We start from the raw sequence: 20,293 nt of genomic DNA, 5'->3' as shown, positions 1-20,293 counted from the left end.
AGAAAACCATTCTATGACATCTTACCTTTACAGACGTACCAAAAGTTTCTTCTTAAATCTAATAGCTGTGAGGCTATAAGTGATTTACTTTTGTGTGTTTTTGTCAGGCAGAAATTTATTTATACCCCCTGAGGGTGTAAGAGGTTAAGCTGTAGCACTTGGATTATACAGGAGGTCAGTGATCCAAATAATATTAGATATTCCACCTCTTTTTTAAATAATGAAATAAATGAACCTCATTTAATCCTGAAGCTATGGTTGTGCCTCAACTAACTGTCTGTGTGGCTGCATTAGAAGATTTCTGCAAAGAAAAGTGGATCAAAATCTATAAACAATGATGTAAACCACTCAAAGTTATTACAGGTCTTTGATGGCAGTTGCTGCGGGAAAGTTACCCAGCTAATAGGTCTTGAGAACAACACATTTTGTGCATTTTTCCATGTTGGTTTAGACAGTTTACTTAAATAATATAAGTAATTATCTGAAGAAAAAAAATTGTACTTACAACTTTTATGCATTTCAGTGATTATATCTTGGTTCTTTAAGTGTCAATAAAATGTTTTTTTTACAGTAGTCTTTGGTTATTTTTAAGTATGTGTTCATTGTTAGTTCTTTAAAAAAAAAGGCTGCAAATTTCCATATAACGGTGAGAGAGCATGTATGTCAGAGGCATTTTTATTAATACAATTAGAGAGTCAGAGGTTACAGTTTCGATGGTTGCAGGATTATAAATATAGACTGAAAATTTTCTACCGTCATTGGAAACACTTAACTTTTACACCGTGATTCAGTTCCTCTGTCTATGCAAACCTGTTTCCAAACTAAGACTGAGGAAGAATTGTGTTTGAAAGATCTTATCAGTGGTATTCTGAGATTCTGGGTTCATTTACAGTCATGCTGCCTTAACCTTTTTAAGGTTTCAGTTTAGCTGCCTGCAAGCCCACTGGCTGCAGCTTGCTGTTTAAAGGTGTTCTGAAAGCTAAGCAGCAGCTATGTCACTGAAGTTAATAGATGCATACAGGGTGCACACAGTCACTGGATGGATGGACAGATGGATGGAGGGATCGACTGACGGATGGATCAATAAATTAATAGATTTATTGATGGATTTGTGTGCACATTGCTTCGGGCTAAACATTTCTTTGATAAACCAAAAACAAAAACAAAATAATTAACCACTATCATTTTCCTGTGTGATTATATTTCCCTTTTTTTTGTAAAGTTAAACTGAAATATGATTATTTCTATCTAATTTACCAAATGTTGTTATGCAATAAAAAAGGTGCAGTCCCATAATTTGAGATTATATAAAATATTTTATATTCCTTGAGGTCACATAGTAATGCAGCACAAATCTGTTTTTAGGATTTATTCATTTATTTACTCAAAAAAAACTTTATAATGAATATACATAACAATATAACTCCTAAATCAGTGCGTGTTGAATGAAATGGAGCAAAAAGAAGAGCAAATTTATATCCGACATTTTACAACAACTCTGCATCTGTTCTGTTTCAGGATTTACATCCATCTTTTCTAAGCATCCCTAACTTTGTAGTTTTCTATTTATACTTTTTGAATGCCATCATCATTCTTGACTCTTTCATTTCTTGATGAAGTGTTTTTCAGAAATTCAGTCATTTTACTGTGATGCTGTGTTCTATAAGTTTGGTTTTTAACTTGCTTTTCTTTTTAAATATATGTTCTTTATAGACTACAGTGACTTTTTATTAATTCAAACCTTTCTTGGACGTTCACAAACAATAATTTGCCTTTTCACTTTATACAAAAGCTGGATAATATTTTAATCTATTGAATCAGGAAATTTTAATCATTTGATTGAGTTAGAAGGATATCTGTGTCCTGGTTATTGTCCATTGTGTATAGACTGTGTGTAGGCTAGTTATGCACATTGATCCCTAAGCCTCAAAAGTAGGATCAGTATGACTTGATCATTGTGTTGTACAATGCTAAGTGATTTAGAAAGAAATTTACTTTATGTAACACAGCTTTGGATTTTGCAATTTTTCTTTAATTTTCAATCTCTTCAATGATAACTCCAAGAAATGTGGTTTCTGTTACTTACTATTACCTAATAATGTATTTTTATTTATTTTTTTCTAATATTAATAGGTAATTTTGTTTTGTCATGATACGCCTTCTCGTTCGGTAACAAACGAGCTCAAGTTTCAAGCTTTCCCACTGCGCATAGTATCGCGGTTTTACGGTAAGGGGGTGGCCGAGTGAACTTGTACGCTCGGTTTACGTCAGAGGACCCGCTGAAATTCAAAGTAGAGGAGGATACGGAAACACCTTGATAACAAGGAGGGTATTTTTCTCTTCTAAACAACTGACTTTTGGGCTAAACCGAACCGAAGTTTTTAATACAACTTCTGAGGTAAGGGACCTAAAACATTTTTGGTGCTTGTGTCGAGCTTTGTCCGCTCGTTATGCTGACTTTAAGCTAAGCTAACATTAGGCTGATTGGCTCTACGTAAGATAGTTTGGTTTGCTAAACTTCTAAAAGAAGCTCTGTTCTTGATATTTTTGTCTAATTAAAAGAGTAAAGGCTAACAGCAACATAAGCATGTTAGGATGACTTTTCAGCTATGTTTGGGTTCCTCAGCAGAGCAGCTAGCAGCACAAAGAGCTTCCTGTTTTACCTGGGATACATTTGAAAGAACAAAATACCTGCTGTAAATGTGAGCGGTTTGGGCGTCGTCCCGCGGCTCCTCTCATTAATGCCTCGTTTGTTCAAGTGCTTGTTTATTAAACAGCACACAAAATCGTTAAACATGTGTGGGCTACATTGGTTAAAATTGTCACAAGAGCTCATTATTATTTATAACGGTTAAATCTGCATTAAAGGGTGTAAAGAATTTGAACCTTTTAAATTTCTGTTGAATTTTTTATTTAGGGCTGAGCAATAAAGCAATACCGATATATATGTGTTAGAAATCTGATCAATATCAATAGAAAATACCTCTGAATATATTTAAAAATAATTATACTGAACTTTGATCCAGAACCGCATTGTATTCTGGGGGATGTAGTCACTGCACACTATCTAAAAATAAGTAGAAATTTCTTAAATAAGCGTTTTCACCCTTAATCTGAGCAGGTAAATAAGATGACCTGTCAATAGAATGAGCACTGTTACACTTAGAATAATATAATTAGATAATATGCTTTAGAAATAGGACAATGCAATTGTATTAACTTATTTTAAATGTGAATTGCCTTGTTCCATTGGCAAAGTGTCTCTCTTCCCTGCTTAAATCAAGAAAAAAATGCAGTTTTTTTTTTTTGCATTGTAGGGCAGTGATTGGCCTAACCTATTTCTGAAGATTATGTTTATGTTGGATTAGAAATGCAGTTTCAATTCAGGCTTTTCTCCCCTGGTCCTTATGTCAAATATGTAAACAAAACACTATAATAATGATTGAATGTCGTTATTTCAGAATAATCCAATATTCCATAAGGTGAGAAAATAAATCAGTTTCTGTACATATAAGCCTGTGTACATTCACACAAGCCACCTGTGTCTTCATTCATACTATTACTACCCATAGCCTGCACGACCACAACCATTAGAAAAATATTGTGTAAACCCATGCACTGTGATCCATTGATGTTCACCACCCTTCTTCCATCTCTTATATTCTTGAGAAAGCCATTTCCTAATGTCTCTCATGCTTGGACATTGCTTTCATTAATTTTTTTTTTAATAAAAATGGTTTTTACATTTTTTCAAACATGTAAGATTTTTGAAATTTAGATTATCTCTCTTATATACCCTCCCATTCTATCAGGAAAAGGATTATCATATACTCTCTGGTAGCCATTCATTTCTAGGTTTATAAATTAGTTGTAAGGTTTAAAACTAACAGAAACAGACATATGTAAGTAAGGAGGAATAGATGAATAATGGAAAAGTGTGGTAATGATAGCCAGCCCTATGAATCATCCGGATTTGTTGTTGTTTTTTAATCCTCTAGTTTTTTAGCTTCTTCATCTCCGCCGTTAATCACCCAGCAGATGCTCTAAGCCAGGGGTGGGCAATTCCAGTTCCAGAAGGCCGTGGGTGGGTGTTTGGGTAGGTAGAACGTTATTAAACTCACAATGAAGAAAACTGTGTGACTTTGGCTCTTATAAACAACAGAAGGTACACAAAGGAGGAAAAAGTAGATGAAGTAGATGTGCCTTTGGTTTGACACACCTTAATTAAGTAATTGGATGATTGAGAGGACTCAACTGACTGGATCTTGAGTAGGTAGTTCAGCCATTTGATTCAGGTGTTTTGAACCAAGGGTTAATCTAAAATGGCAGGATACTGGCCCTCAGGAACTGGAGTTGCCCACCCCAGCTCTAAGCTCTCAGCTCAACAGAAAATATTTGTGTCATCCGCAAACAAAACAAACATGAACACTTCTTAAACTTTACATAGGTCATTTATGTAGAGAGCAAATGGCAAACACGGACCCGTGGAGCACAACAAACAAAACAAAACAAGACGACTGATAATCATCTATTTTCACATATTGTTGCCTACTTCTTTCCTCTTTTTCTTATATTACTGTACATTGATTATTAAATGTTTCTTTGAAAATGTTTAGAAACGTTACAATATTGCTACTTTTTTAACAATATCACGCAGCCCTAGTTGTATTGCTTTGTTTCTTTGTTGTTATTTTTTTTTTTTTACTAATACCTATTCCAACCATCTTATCTTATGAGTTTCATTGTGTTTGTGTTGATTTCTAAATAAGATTGTTCTTATTAATATCTATCCTTTTTAGATTGTATTCTTCTGTGAAACACTTTGCGTTCAGTTGCTTTATCAAGAAATATATTCTTGATGTTGTAGTAATAATAACTGTTATTGTTATTTTATAAGGTCAAGCTGAAGCTGGAAGATTTTTGCTAACAATAAAAGATATTTGTCTAATGATAATCTGAACTTTAAACTATGTCAGTAGTTGATTGTGCAAATACTTCTTAAAAAATCTGCAGGTTTATTTGGACAGGTAGTATACAATAAAAAAAAAAGAATCTATTTGATCCTGTCAGTCTTTCTCCCAAAGCAAAAGAAAACCCACAGCTAGTGTTTTACCTCACCCTAACATTTCAGTCATTTAGCAATAACTAATCCAATAGTATGGATGCCAGTTAACAGTTCTTCTATGAGAGATCACAGTTCAAAATAAAATGTTATCTACTTAAGATGGGTGCAAGTGTTAATCATTATAATAAGTATTGCAGAAAAGAAAGTTAACATGTGACACAAATGATGCTTGCAGTCATTTCCATACTATGTAGTAGATTAGTTTTAAATTCATGTTTTTAGATATTTTGCTGGATTGCTGTATTCAAATTAGGTGTGTTCTGATAAAAAAAAAAAAAAAATTAAATGTATTATTTGGAGAGGAAACACAACTTTTAACATTTTGACATTGTGTGTTTCTAGATCAATATGGAGGCAGCGGAGGAAAATGGTATTAATGTTACCCTAAAGAGGCAGAGAGAACCTCTGTCAGACACCGAAGACAACATCCTCCCTGTAGCAGGTGTGTTATAATCTTTTGTTTTTACAACAACATGAGGGACTAAGTCTTGTGCTATACTTGTACCGTCCAAATGTTTACCAGCTATTGGATTTTCCTGTTTCAGATGGCCTGAAGCGGCGGCGTCTGGAAGCAGCCGGTGAGGAGAACCGGAGCCCGCAGCCGTGCTCTTCTAGGCATTTGGCTGAGTTCAAGACAAAACCGGACACCCCGATAATCCCGTCAGTCCAGTCCCGAGTCCAGCTGCTCACTCAGAGAAAAGACGGTATCTGTTTATTATACTACTGAAGCTGGCATGCTCATGTTGTGTCCACCAACATTTACAGTCATCTCTCATCACAGAAGGGGGGGGATATCAAAACATCTCCTGGTAGTCATTACCTATGACGTTTTTCGTTTTTACTGTTAAACTGGAATAAAGTTGCACTAAAATTATGAAAGAAATCATCAATTTTTGAAACTTCAGTAGATATTTGAATGCAAAAATGACTGCTGTTAGTAATTTTACTGCAGCATGTTTTTTTCTTTTTGCATAATGTAATATAAAAGTAGTACTAATCATAATTAACGCACTATCTGGCTGCTCACCTTGAGTTAGTTTTAGAAAAGCTTCATCCTGTTTGGTTTCTACTGAGTCTTCATATGAAGCTCAGATATTTGTACATCTAATTACTTGTTATTGTTTTAAAATATACCTAAATTATCCGTACATGCTGGGCTTACAAGCTTTATTTTGTGAAAAAGTGCAGTTTGGAAATGTATGTATTTTTTCTACCAGAATTTATTATATTTATTCATCTAGCACCCATTTCTGGCCGGGTCAAAATGGGGTCACTGAGTGAGGTGCTGTAAAATGGTTAACAAGTTCAGTTAACAGAGATGTTCACAAAAAAAAAAATTGCAGAGACAGTTTCATCAGAGATTCTAACTTTGATAACTTTTTCACGACTGAAGAGGTCATTCGAAACAGGAAGGGAAACGAGATAAAACATCAGATGTCTAAAATGTGTCAGCATGAGGCAAAGCCGTGTCCAGAGAAGAGAGTCCTCTTCTCTTAGGTAAAGAAAAACCTTCATTGCATTAAAGGGAACTCCAAGTGTGACCCGCTGACCTGGTTTGCACTGGATATTTTCATCAAACATAAAAATGCGTTTGATGTTTAGCAACATTTCAAAGACGTAATGTCCATGGTTTTGGAAAGGAAAATAAAAACAATGAACTGAAAGACGGGCATGTCTTTTTTTAGGAGCTCTTGCAGCCCGGCGCATTCTCTCAGATCCGGGAACTGAAGGCCCAGCGGTTCCTATTAAGGGCAGCAGAGAGCATCTTCTCGGTGAGGATGCAAATGAGTTCACACATTCGCCTACATCTAAAATAGATTACCATCTCTGTACTTTGATGAAAACTGTTTCCCCTTTCTTTGTCTGAGCATTTGACGTTTGCCTTTTCTAAACAGAGAAAGCAGAAGTACTAGAATCACTGCTTTCTTAGAAAATGGTTTTGGTCTTGTCTCAATATCCATGTCAACTAGAGCTTCTACAGAGTCCCCTTATAGAAAGAAAATAAAAATCATGTTAAATGGAAAGATATATAGTGCATATTTATTGAATGCTGATTATGAGGATGTTTGAATCTCATCTTTCTGGCTGCTGTTGACAACCTTTTCCAGGTGAGGAAGAATTTCATCAGCGGCTGGAGCGCTTTAAGGCGCCGGCCTCTCAGGCTAACACCCCCCAAACGCAGAGCCCTGCCAGCACCTGCTCACGGACCCGCTCCGACTTTGTGTCAAACATTCAGCAGAAACTGCAGTGCTCAACGACACCCAGCTCCAAGCAGGTGTCCATCATACGGCAGGTTTGTCCTGCCGCCTCAGGCACTTAGTCCATCTGTGCTTCTCATCTGCTTCTATCATAAAATTACTTGCAAAGCCTGGATGATTATGTTATGAAAGTGTGTTAGAATCTGATTTATTTCTAATTTTTATTCTTTATTATTAGGAACGGGAACTGGAGTTAAACCAGTTGCCTTTCCAGCCAATCAGTGAGAATGCCTGGCTGAAAAGGTGCAGCTCAGATTCCTTAATAACTCAGGTGGGTTTGAGACGTTGGTTCCATGAAACAACAAAAATATCTAGCTAGAGTTTTCACATCTGATTGAAGCTGGTTTGAATTGCATGTTTAATAAAACTGTTAAAAGGGAGGGCCCCCTGCTGGCAGCTCCTCCCCCTCCTCCAGGGTTGCTGTTTCTAAAAAGAAATTTTGCTGGCCTCCAACGCAGCCATGGGATGTAAGTTAGTGATTGAAATGAAACTTCTCTGCCTGATCACCTTTTTTGACACAAGATAAGGTGAAGTGATTCACATTAAGATAGATTTGATAAGTTCCCTTGTTAAACACTGCTGGACACAGGGATTTACCTCACCTCACCTTTGATACACCCTTTCAGGGCAGCACTGTGGTTTGGGGAACATAACTGAAACTATGCATCTTTTGGCTTCTGGTTGTCTTTATAGAGAATCATTATTATGTAAAAAGCACTTTTACAGTTTTATTTTTGGACTTTAACCCTGTAGCTGTTATTAATTTATTAAAAATGGTTTCATTATTTTTCCCCCCATACATGCTTTCACAGTTGCTGGACGTGTAAAATGATTTTCATCTAGTTACCATTGTTGCCTCTATAGGTTCTGTTTGTCAGTCCATGATGGAGTCATCCTGGTAGGATTCTGTGGGTGTGAGCTTAGGTTTGACGTGCTGCAGGCCCTTGCTCCTTTGATTCTTTATTGAATCTCCACTGCCATTTATTCATTAATTCAATTCAGTTTTTTAATATAGCGCCAATTCACAGCACATGTCATCTCAAGGCACTTTACAGTTCACCAGATCATACAGTCAAATTGATTCAAAGTTTTCTATCCAAGGAAAACCAGTTGATTGCATCGACTCATTGACTCAAAGGCAATCCCTCACACTAAGCATGCTTGTAGCAACAGTGGAGAGAACCAGGCTCAGTGTGAGCAGCCATCTGCTGAGGCCGACTGGGGTTCAAGGAGACAGAAGCAGACATAGTAAAAGCAGCTGTAAAAGGCGGCCTCATTTAGGAAACACACAGCCAGGCAGACGAGCTCTGAGCCAGCTCCCATGTCAGAGGATGAAGAGAGCACATCCAGCCAGTCACAATCAGAGAAATGGGACTACACTGGAAAAACAGGCAGATCTCCAACATCTATAAGCAAATGTTTTGATGGCAGCAGAACAGTGTATTTTTCTCTCCAGGATGGTGTCACAGCCAAACAGGAACAGATGAGGTGAAGCTACTATGAGAAAAGGCAGAGAGAGCATAATATTAGAGATTGAACTAACAGATTCTGCAGAATGGGAAATAGAATGATGAAATAGGGGTCCCTATGTCCTCCAGAAGTCTAAGCCTATAGCAGCATAACTATACAGATAGCTCAGCATAACTGGAGAGAATCTAACTATAAGCTTTATCAAAAAGGAAAGTTTTAAGCCTAGCCTTAAAAGCAGATAGGGTGTCTAGCTCACGGACTAAAACTAGTTGTTGGTTCCACAGGAGAGGAGCCTGATAACTAAAAGATCTGCCTCCCATTCTATTAGTAAAAGATCTTCAATATTTATGCATTTCTAAGCTCAGAGGACATTACACCTCTTTTAAAAAAAAAAAAAGCCTGCATTGCTTTCCCGACAACATGCATAACACTGGAATCATTTCTATCTGTCCCCAGAAGGAAAGAAAATTCTGCACAAACTTGTGAACTCGTGCCGAGTTTTGCCTTATTTCTAACATCCCATTGTCGGTTTTCCTGATGTTTCCTTAGGTTCCTGGAGAAACTGAAATGAAAGACGGGAGTTTCACTGAACTTTTGACATCTGCTGCTAAGAAACCTTCTGGGGACATGATGGGTAAGAGTATTGACTGAACGTTTGACTTAGTTTGCTAGCTATGAAACAGCCTGAAATCCCTAGAAGCAGCAGAGTAGGAGGAAACTTGAAAATTCCCCAAGGAAACTTTGGAGGTGCCTGCCACTTGGTGTGTAATCATGTGTGCGTAATATTTGGACTGGCATCAAATAGGGGTGTGGAAAAATAGTTTTGGCAATATATCATGATTTTTGGCTGTCTGATATATAATATTGATTTTCAGTTCCCAGTATATATATATATATTTTTTTTTTAAACAACACATTTTTACCTAAAACTGAGGGGAAATTGGCTACCCATGTACCACCACTCTGGCAGATAATGCTGTGAAGCCCTTTTGCTGTGCGGCGCAGTGCCATATCTGTAGTTGATGCAGTGACAGTGGAAGATGTGGACTGATTCAAACCCTGAGCAACATGGATACCAAAATAACTGAATGATTAAAATGATCTGGTGAATATATACAGAGGTTGCCTTTTTATCCATACATTTGATTTTGATAGCAGGAAAAATATCGCAAAATAAAGCAATATTGCAATATAGTGATATCGTATCGTGACACGGATCTATTGTAACCCCCATACCAATACTCACCCCTTGCACCAAAGGCTTAATGAGTTTTGTGGGGTTCACATTTACATTTGGTAAATGCGTGATAGATTGAACTCCTTCCACATTTTTGGAGCTGCCACAGAAAAATCATGATTACCCCCTAAACTTCCTTTTAGTTTTAGGCACCACAAGAACCATTGTAAACCTGAGTGAATGGGAGGGTGGATGACTTAAAAACAAAAAGAACTTTAAAATGAATAGGAACCCAGTGTACAGAGGCTGCAATAGAGGTAATGTTCTCTTTGGAGTCTTGTGATCCTGGAGCTACTAACCACACATTAAGTGCATTGCAGTAACCAAGCCTAGTAGAAATGAAGGCATGGATCACTGGCTTTAAATGTTCTCTGGTTTAATAAAATATGGTGTAGAGGAGGATCAGCTTCTATCATAGAAAGGGAGGTTTTTTAGGTTTTAAAGATTTTGGAAATATTTGGGATCTGATGAAAACTTTTTCAGGTCTGGATAAATATGGAAAAATAAGAGTTGAGAAAGTTTTTCACAATGTAGATTTTTGTTTGGAATGTATATTTATTTCCTTCCTCAAAATAATGAAGTCATTATCAATCAGTAATCCAACTAGTGTTGCCGCTTACCGATCTTTAAAAAGCCTGACATGCTGATTCCGATTTTGACCAAAACTGATGATTTTTTATGATTCTGTCAGTTGTCAAAGAATCAGATACTTTCAATATTTCAATCTCATCTTAAAAACATTCAGCTATTGCTTGCAAATACATTTATAGTTCAGAGCAGTGGTTTTAAGCACAGTGGGTGATTTTCAGACCTCTGCAGGAGTAAATAACATCAGTAGACAAAATCTGTTTCACATTGAATTATTTGCCGATCAGTGATTACAATAAGGGAAATCATGATGAAGCTCTAAATCCTGTTCTCCAGTCCATCCATATAGTATTATTTCAAAATATTGAACTCAGCTAAAACTAAGGCAGTTTTTTTCCCTCATCAAACATCTATCATCACTGCTGCCTCCAAGCTTTCCAGTCAGCTTGATCAGTAAAATCCTGAGTTGTTGACATTTAGAAGAGTGGAAATCTGTTTAATAGGCTAAATATTTCATTTGGCAGCCATTGCTTTGTAACTCAGAGCTATGTGTCACTCTGCTTTATATCTGCTATCTAAGCTGCCATCCACCCGTCTTTCCCTCAGCGGTTTGTTGTTTTTTTTCACGTTCATTGTTGTCTGATAATAAGTTTGACCTTTCCAGTCTCAGAAGTGTGAAGTGAGTGAGACTTTTTCCAACAGGTGAAGGAGCACCCTCTGCAGAACCCAGACTCACCCGCGAAGGGCAGAAGGAGAGCATTTCTCTTGGTGAGGAAGGTGCTATTGAGAAAGAGCCCAGGGCTGTGGTTCTGAGTAAAGTCGATTTGCCTGAGAGCCAGACTGTGTTAAAGTTGTCTTTCAGCGAGGAGCACAGCCTCTCAGAGCTGCAGGCAGCTGATAAGAACAGCTTCTTACAGTCAACTCTTCTAGAGGAGTCAAACACAAAGGAAACCAGTCAGGTTTTCAGAGAAACCGAAGAGGAGCAGATATCAGAGCTTTTTACCTTCGATGGCGATGAAACGGTGGAAGGTTCTACATGCGGTGAGGAGGAAATTGAACCGTCGACAGATGAGGAATTAAGGGTATGGAGATATCCTCAACAAGAGGTGTGTGTGGATGAAGACGCTGTCTTAGAGAAGAAGCAAGTTTTCAATAAAAAGGATGAACCAGAGCTGTCTAGAGAGGGGAAGGAGAACATTGACGGTGCTCCAGATCTAGATGTCTCAAATAAGACTGCTTCCTTTCTACAACAACAGGAAGCGGAGAACAAGAGGTTAGATGAGGAGAAAAGTGAGGGAGAGGATGAGGTAGATGATTCTTTGAAAAAGAGACCAGCTTCAAAAGCTGAGACTTTGGAAGAAAAGCCATCAACTTCAGATTTGGAAATAAATTCTGGAATCGTTGCTCAGCCTTCAGTAAAAAATCAGACTAATGAGAAAGACGGAGCTCAGGGTTCATCTGAGATCCAGATGTCAGTTTCCTATGAGGAGGGGAAAGAGTCAACAAAGGGGAGGAAAGATGTTGTCGATGAGCTAACAGTGCATAAGGCAGAAAGGTCAAAGAAAGTTACCTTTATCCTGGAGCCTGAGCTGATCAATCGATCAGTTTCTTCTGAGAGCGACGTCTCAGAGGAGTCCAGGGCAGAGACCAGTCTGTCAGGTGAGATGTGTCTGAGGAGCACTTTGGCTGACTCTTGGGGATCACAGGGTGAAGCACTCTATAGGTTGGCTGGAAACACTGGGTTCACACTAAGAGGTGCATGTTTAAAATAGAACAAGCTGTGTGCTTCAGGGATAAATTATAAATGATACCTTTCACTGAACGACTTGTTTACATGACATGTTACCCTCTGGATTACAATTTTAAAAAAAACAAAAAACAAACAACAAGGACTTATTAATTTTTTTAAATGGGATTATTTTATAACAGATTGATCTCTGATCCACAAACAAAATACGATCTGATCAATTTTATTATACCATCTAAAATATCTAAGTCTACTTTATTCAAAGCTAAATCTAAACTAATAAATGATTCAAGACTATTTCATAAGTCATACCACTGATAAACAGGTTTTCTAAAGTGGGCGGGGTATTAATGAGTAACAAACTCTTGACAGATTAAATTAATAAAACGGCATCTTTTTGTTTTCAAAATCAGTAATTTTTGCGTGCTTGTTTTTTGATTTAGTTTTTTTTCCCCCACCCGTCTTGGACACATCATATTCTCCATTTTTAGACTTGCACAGATGGGTTTCCACACACAGGTTTGAACATGAACAGGACTCAATTCTGTCGACTGATATGGTTGAACATCTCTCATCAGATGCAGGGTCGGGATCTCATGATGACACCAACACAGCTGAAACCATCGAGAAGATGTTTGAAGAGGTGCTGGAATATGCAGAAAAGGTGGAGGAGAACAGGCTAGTTGAGGAAGACGGAGAGGGTCATGATAGCGGCATCTCTGCTTGTTCTGGAGAAAAAGGGGGCGTGGAGAAGAGCAGACGAGAGGAAGAGCCCAAAGAAGAGGAATCTGATGAAAACGACGGAGATGAGCTTCTTACTTTTCCTAAAGGTGGCATCCTCTCTCCTCTCAGCAAGTCTGTTGAAGCTGTGGTTACCCCACTGGTGAGAACTTTACTTTGTTAAGATTATGTTTCTCTAAGAAAACTTTTAAATCCTGGAAACGAACCGAGGCAAAGACTCTGTGTCATATATTTTTCAAACAGCGACTATCAGCAGCCCAGGAGTCTAATCCTCCTGTGTCTCTGACCCCAGAGGAAACCAGCAACCCCCCTCCTGAAACGGCTCCCCTCTACAGGTTGGAAGAGATTTTTCTTTTTTATTGACTTCAATTTATCTTTAACTACATGTGCACACTGAAAATGTGTGAATAAGAAGGGGAAAGATGGAAAAGAGAAGCTTTAGGGTTTGGTTTCTATTGGTTTCCTTTAGCCCAGGATCATGTAGGGCTTAAACAATTCATCTGATTAATCGGTTATTAAAATAATTGTCAACTAATTCAGTAATTAATTAATCGTTAACTGGAGTGTAGAGACTCTAAAACATGCTTTTAGCTGACAGTGACTCACTAAGAGCATTGAATATATCAAGATTTTAAAAAAAAAATAAACTAATCTAAATTAAAAAAACCATTTGTTGTCCAAACTTTTGGAATTATAATGATTTTTTTAAATGGAATATTGTAAAATAAAAAGTTTTCTCTAAATAATTATTTATTTATTTATTCAAGTGTCTCAATTTTGTCACAAAGAGAAAAAGTAATTTGCAAAACAAACTTTGATTTGCTGGTCAGAAATCATTGGTTATGATACTCAAACCTTTGATTTTGAAGCTCCCTGTTTTCCTTTTCCCAATCAATCAGTTAGCGATGGATCAGCTTGGGTATTTTTATTCGTTGACCTGTTGTGTTTTGACAGCATCGATGCGTACCGCACACAAAGGCAAAACAAGCTGCCCACCATTCAGAGCGTGACGCCTGCCGTCCAAAGACGAACTCCAGAGACGCCAAACCCTGAAGCCCCTGTCGTCACCAAGGAGAGAATAACGGTGAGAAACATTTTTATTAGTTTGGGGGTTTTTTTGTTAAGATTTTTCCCTGCATTCACTGACAAATGGGAAATCTAGGAAATCCAAGTAAATGCTTAAATAATTGGCTAAATATAGATAAAGATCTGTAGAACAGTTTATTAAAAGCAAGTTTTTTTGTTTTATAGATCAGCTTCTAATTTGTCCTTTTAAGTGTCTTAAATAAACTGCATATTGGTTCCATAAACAGAAGAGTTTTCTGGTTTTCCTTGGACATGCTCGATGAACTTTCCAATAATACTTCTTCTCTGGTTCTTTAGGATTTGAATGAAGAAGCTGGAAAACTGCAGACTGTGATCAACCAGACACTACAAGCTTTGAGCTGCTGCACTGACGAGGAGCACGGGCGAGGCTCCCTGGAGGAGGCTGAAGCCGAGAAACTTCTGCTTGTTTCCTGTAGGGAAACCTTTCAGTAAACATTCTCTACTCAGGGTAGCTAGCAGGGCGGTGCTTTTCAGTTGCATTTTTTGGCGCCACGTTTGTTGTTATAACATTAAGAAAATTCACAGGCTTAGAAGAAGCTATGGCTTTGAGACTAGTTGTGTTAAAAGCATGGTAATGGAGAGCATTTCCTCTGTTATTTCTGGTTTTCTTTAGGTGAGAAGCGCTCTGCTCTGTTGGCTGAAGTGGTCAGACTGAGGGAAGAGAGGAACCTGCAGTCTGGAGAGCTTCCAAAGGACACGGATTATGTTTCCCAGCAGCCCTGCAGAGGAACGGTCACTATCACCAACATCCAGCTGCCTCTGAAAGTGGAATATGTCTGTTCATCACACAGCCGTGCAGGTAGGAACACAGACTGGCTGAGTGCTTCATTTTCCTCCCCTCCTTTTACATTTTCCTCTGGACTTATATGTGTGGCTTAAAGAAAAAGACTGGTTTGATCATGATTTCCTTCAGGGCGACCGAGCCACTACTTCTTTATCCTGATTCGCTACGGGCCCTGCAACATCATCGCCACGCCGCTGGCCACCGCTGCTGATGCTCGAAATGGAGACACCATCTCCTTCCCAACTGCAGTCAAACTGTGAGCTAAATTCGTTCAACTATGGGTCAGAAAAATTATGCGGAAATTAAGATTTCACAAATTAAACGAACAAATTTCTTTTTTCTTAATTTTTTCAGACAGGATATTCGCTCGTCTTTTGAGATTGATGTGGAAGTCTACAGCCTGGTGAGAAAACCTGATTAGCTACGAATGTAACCGTAACTTTGATTGATGCTGCATCAAAGTTTGTAATGCGTGTTCGCCATATTGGAAATTTAACCTGGAAGTTGTTCAGGTTCTTCCTTTTCTTGTGTTAGAAGTTTTTGGGTTTTTTTGTATTTATTTTTTTTAACCCTTTCTATTTGTTTTTTTTTTCATTCAGAGTATTAACATCACTTTGCTTTTACTTTAACTTTTTTTTTCAGTGGTTATATGTCCTGAAAATAAAACTGAGACTTTATTCATCGTAAAGTTTAAGTAAAGTACATTTCTGCTCCTTGAAAACGAAGTTATGTTTTTATTTGTCTGTGATAATTTCTTTTCATCATAGTGTTCTACATCAGGAGCCAGCTGCAGCACGGATCGGACCACCACAAAGTCCCGTGTAAGTGGGTGATTATTTTCCTCACAAATTCTGTGCGCAGCATGTCTTCCATGAAAACAGTGCAACATATTCAAGGTCTGCTGTCAAACTCAGGTCACACCCAGGAAGCTTCTGAATACCATCACAGTAAGTATCAATCCACATGACTTTCTAAAGCATTTTAATTATTTCTTTGCTTCATGTATTTTTTTTTCTCTTTCCAACAGAAGTCCAGCAACACATACAACTGTAAGTAGAGTTTTGTCTTTATTACGCTGTATATTCCTGATTCAATAATCATGTTTTTTTGGGCTTCCTTTACCTTCAGGTGCGGCTCCCTCTGCTCTCAACACTCGCCGCTCCAGTAACTTCTCTCTGGTTGGTTCCCACAAAATCACCTTGGCTTCACTGGGATGCAGCAAATTCCCCCTTGATAAGGTGACTTATATTTAATAGTGAGTCTAGTTCTAAACTATCACATAGTTTCCTGAGCCATTCATTGTAAAATAAAACAAAAAGTTCTGATTTTCTTGACATAAAGTTTCCTGCTTTAGCTGCAAACGTGGAACAAAACACCATGAATCCAAACTGCTTTCACTGGGCTCTGCACATGTTTGCACTGTGGGGTTTTTATCTCCCAGTGCTATGGCATCACTGTTTGACACTTTGCCTTTTAAAGTCCTCACCTCGGTGGTCTCACTGTTGAATGTGTCTGTCCCTCTCCCTCCCTCTCTCTGTCCTGCTCCGTTCACTTTTAGATGAAACTTGATGGCAAAATCAGGAAGCTGCTGGGAGATGAATTTCAGGAAAAGGTTTCACTCTTCAATTCTCTGTCACCTCTTCACATGTCTGCATTTTCCTGCTCTCCTTGGTAAAAATGAACCAGATGTTGGTCATTCTTATAATTGACACCGGTCACAGTCTTTTTTTAATACGGTACACATTGGGTTCTTACTTCCTAAAGCTTTACTTACTCCTCTTATTTATAAAAAAGTAATAGATTTTAATATTCTGTTTGTTACACTTTTCAGTTACTGGCATCACATCAAATATTATAAGCTTCAAGAATCTACCAGCTTCGGTTCCTCGAAAAAAAATGTATCTTGTCGGTTCTGCTGGTTTTCTGCAACTTACTTAGAAATTACAACTCAGATGTTTGAATATTTCTAACCAGGTGTCTCCAGCTTAAGCTGAACGCCTAACCCTGACTGAATCAAGTTACTAAAAACAAAGAAAAAACTTCCTTTGCTCAGTTTTGTTCTCCATATTCCATTAGTTGAGTGTGACTTCTTCTCCTTCTGTGACTGTAGGTGCCGTTTCTTTCTCCACTAGAGGGCCACATCTACCTGAAACTGGAAAGCAAGGGCCACTCTGATGTCCGGCACCAAGGCTTCCTGGTCAGCAATCCTGCTTTATATAATTTTATCTTTTCAAAACTACAGAGGTTTTTTTTTTTTCACCAATGTTCAAAGGGTTTTTAAGTAGAAATCTTGTTTTAAACTGGAGTGATGAACTTTTAGTGTCATCTTCTAATCCTCTGAAAGGAAATTCTGGATCAAACTTCAAATTGCACAACATAATGTCATAATTTATGATTGCTATTACTTTCAGTGTCTGGAAATGGTTTGCTGGGATATTGAAAACATTTGTCACATTTTCTCTTGTATTGGATACAGACCTGCTGCAATAAACTCATCTCGGTGCAACTGGGAGCTTTTATTTGCTTCATTAGTTGATGAAAGTCCTGCTTTGATATAAGGAGCAGCCTAATTTGATCCACCTGGAATGCTCTGCAGAAATGATTAAAGTCTGACTCATTTCACATTCAGACCTCAAAGTCTCTAACATGTTGAGATTTTTGATCAAACATTTATTTATTTTTTCTTATTGCCTGTTTTTGACCTTTTTTAAAAGAAAAACTCGGCATCATGTTAGTTTTCTTGAATGCATTCCTACAGAACCTGGGAAAAAATCCCCTAAAACCATTTTAATCTTTGTTTTTTTTTTTTAGTTTGAAAATCTACGGTAAACATTATTTTCCACCTCCTGCCCCTTCAGGGGCGTTTTCCTTTAACAGCTCGATAAACTCTTACTTTAACAGTTGGCCAAAGCCTGTTTTTTTTTTTTTTACTTATTTTATGCACTTCTGCATGGACGTGTTGGAAATATCTAAATCTTATTTATAAAAGCTATTGCGACATTGCCACAAAAAAGGAAAATGTGACAATGTTCGGTTTGACTTAAAAGGGGGTTGTGTAGTATCACATTTAATGTGAACCAAAGCAAGAAGCAGCAGCAGTGAGTGGTGTATAAGCTACAGTTCTGATATCTAAGGAAGCCCATCATCATCTTTTATTCATTGGGCCCTTATGGATCTGGACCTCTTTAAATGATCCAAACTTTGGTTCTGAGGTTGTATAAAAAACAAAAACACACAACCGATTCAATGCTGTCAATTTATTTGATAAATAGAATAGAAAAGCAACTTTTATTTTTCTTTGGATTAATTCAGTGTGTCTTTTACACTGGACTGATAAAAAATCTAAACTTTTTAAAGGTCGTGCATCCAATCTTAACAGCTGGATTGTACACAGTTTGAGATCAGTTGCATGTAGATATTTAAAGGTCCTCGCCTTTTCCATTGTGTCATCTAAACCTTTAATTGTATTTAAGCAGAAATATCAGGAAATTTTTTTAGCAGTCTTTCTTTCATTTATTTTTTCCTTTCTTGTATCGTACATCCTGTATCTTTTTTTTTTCAATAACCCAAAAACCCTTTATTAACCGTTTTAGTGTAAGGTTATTAAAAAAAAAAAAAAAAAAGGTTAAATGCTTGACTAAGCAAAGTGAAACACAAACTGAAGCACATCTTAAAAGACATTAAAATAAAAAGCCAATTGAGTCTATTAAAAATATATAGCAGCTTCATCTTGGATTGTAAAGTTACCAGTAAATGGATCCAAAGATGTCTGAAATATTTCTGTATTGTATCGTCCCAACTAATAAGAGTTCTGGTCATAAAAAAGTAACTCTTTGCCGTTCAGTTGTATTCACACAGAGTGGGTCCACCACAGGACCCAGGGATGGCAGGCATTGAGTCAAACAGGTGGTGAAAAAAAATAAACACCTTTTTATTAACATTGATTGTGTCTCATTTTACTCTCCAGACTATGTTTGAGTTGATCAGTGGATTTGGAGTTTGGAATCGACGATATTTTGTTCTGGAGGAATGCAACATGTACTGGTGGAACAACCCGAATGACAGAGAGACCAAGGTAAGGTGGGCTGGGAGATGTGAGGGTGGACTGACAAGTCGGGCAGACGATCTGATCCTCTGGTTTAACTCTGCAGGAAGCAGAAGGCAGCATCTTTCTGTCCAGGTCTCCCAATCAGTGCGTCAGGCCTGTTAAGAGGGATTCATGTGCTCGACCTTTCACCTTTGAGCTGGTGAACACCTCACAGCAGGACGACCAGAAGCAGGAAGCTCTGTCCAAGTAAGTTTACATCACCAACATGACACCTCAATTTCCTGCTTTCTCTAAATCACACCCGTATACTTTAAACAACATATTGTTTTATCGCAAAATAAACTTTCAATGATCACAAAGAGCCATCAGGGCTGTAGGCAGGGCCCAAAAATTACTGAGGTCAAGACTCAGAACTTTATAAATGCAAACTTTCTTTTGAAGCTCTTGTCTACAGCTTCTTAGAAAAATGTCACAAAAGACATTCCAGTATAATAGAAAATAGTTGCTTCATATTTACATGAGTATTTCAAATAGACACCAAGTCCCTATTACTCTATTAGGTTTTAATATAACATAGTCCTATTATAATCTTAGACAATACTTCAATTGCCATTTATTAAACATCAAACTTTTGAAACAGTTCAGGCACAGCATCGTCCTTTGATAGAACCTGCTCTCCCTGCATCTCTCTCCTCACTGCTCCTCCTGCTGCTCGGCCCAAAGAGGAGCTTGGTTTGACTCTGCCTTTTCTCTTTAGTGAAAAATATCAGACAGAAATGAAAACAATATGCATTTCCAGATCATGTTAAGGAGTTTAATTGTCATTTCACTAAGTGACAGAACTAAATTAGTTTCCCTGATTCCAGAGAAAGCCCAATGTCAAGGGATAAAATACTAAAACTAGCTCTTGATAAGTATAAATCAGGGTTTCAGCGAGTCATTAAAAGTCATTCAATTATTATTTTTTTTAATTAAGTCCTTAATTGGCATTAAAATTCAATAAATGATTATAGTGGCATTTAAACTGCTTGCAGTTGATCGTAAAGCCGTATGTTCGGAAAAGAAGCTCGAGGCAGAGAAAAAGCTAGAGAATGGGAAAATGCTAATTTCAACAAAACTGGCTGGAAAACGAGAAATTCGGGACATGGCTGCAGCCTGTCTACGGTAAAGATAAAGTAGGATTTTGCA

General features: G+C 37.6%; 1 protein-coding gene across 3 annotated transcripts in view; it reads left to right on the top strand.

Annotated features, from left to right (window-relative positions):
- Window positions 1–2,269: 2,269 nt before the first annotated feature.
- Window positions 2,270–20,293, top strand: part of LOC107099369 (actin-binding protein anillin-like) — a 23,544-nt gene continuing 5,520 nt past the window's right edge. Inside the window, exons 1-23 of one of the 3 annotated variants that reach the window (XM_015397455.1) lie at window positions 2,270–2,398; window positions 5,468–5,567; window positions 5,671–5,829; window positions 6,811–6,897; window positions 7,234–7,418; window positions 7,562–7,654; window positions 9,403–9,487; window positions 11,381–11,446; window positions 13,004–13,308; window positions 13,410–13,501; window positions 14,121–14,250; window positions 14,550–14,685; window positions 14,887–15,072; window positions 15,187–15,313; window positions 15,412–15,460; window positions 15,825–15,878; window positions 15,972–16,004; window positions 16,085–16,106; window positions 16,186–16,295; window positions 16,616–16,669; window positions 17,168–17,254; window positions 19,025–19,132; window positions 19,209–19,351. In XM_015397455.1, coding sequence (XP_015252941.1) covers window positions 5,474–5,567; window positions 5,671–5,829; window positions 6,811–6,897; window positions 7,234–7,418; window positions 7,562–7,654; window positions 9,403–9,487; window positions 11,381–11,446; window positions 13,004–13,308; window positions 13,410–13,501; window positions 14,121–14,250; window positions 14,550–14,685; window positions 14,887–15,072; window positions 15,187–15,313; window positions 15,412–15,460; window positions 15,825–15,878; window positions 15,972–16,004; window positions 16,085–16,106; window positions 16,186–16,295; window positions 16,616–16,669; window positions 17,168–17,254; window positions 19,025–19,132; window positions 19,209–19,351 — 2,405 coding nt within the window. In that variant the 5' untranslated portion in view covers window positions 2,270–2,398; window positions 5,468–5,473. The remainder of the gene's footprint in view (window positions 2,399–5,467; window positions 5,568–5,670; window positions 5,830–6,810; window positions 6,898–7,233; window positions 7,419–7,561; window positions 7,655–9,402; window positions 9,488–11,380; window positions 11,447–13,003; window positions 13,309–13,409; window positions 13,502–14,120; window positions 14,251–14,549; window positions 14,686–14,886; window positions 15,073–15,186; window positions 15,314–15,411; window positions 15,461–15,824; window positions 15,879–15,971; window positions 16,005–16,084; window positions 16,107–16,185; window positions 16,296–16,615; window positions 16,670–17,167; window positions 17,255–19,024; window positions 19,133–19,208; window positions 19,352–20,293) is intronic. The other 2 variants (XM_015397456.1, XM_015397457.1) reach the window with 2 other exon arrangements.

This window comes from Cyprinodon variegatus, unplaced genomic scaffold, assembly GCF_000732505.1.
Source record: "Cyprinodon variegatus isolate N-32 unplaced genomic scaffold, C_variegatus-1.0 Scaffold863, whole genome shotgun sequence".
Taxonomy (NCBI): Eukaryota; Metazoa; Chordata; class Actinopteri; order Cyprinodontiformes; family Cyprinodontidae; genus Cyprinodon; species Cyprinodon variegatus.
Note: the sequence above shows the minus strand (reverse complement) of the source record. Positions and strands in the feature narration are given on the sequence as shown.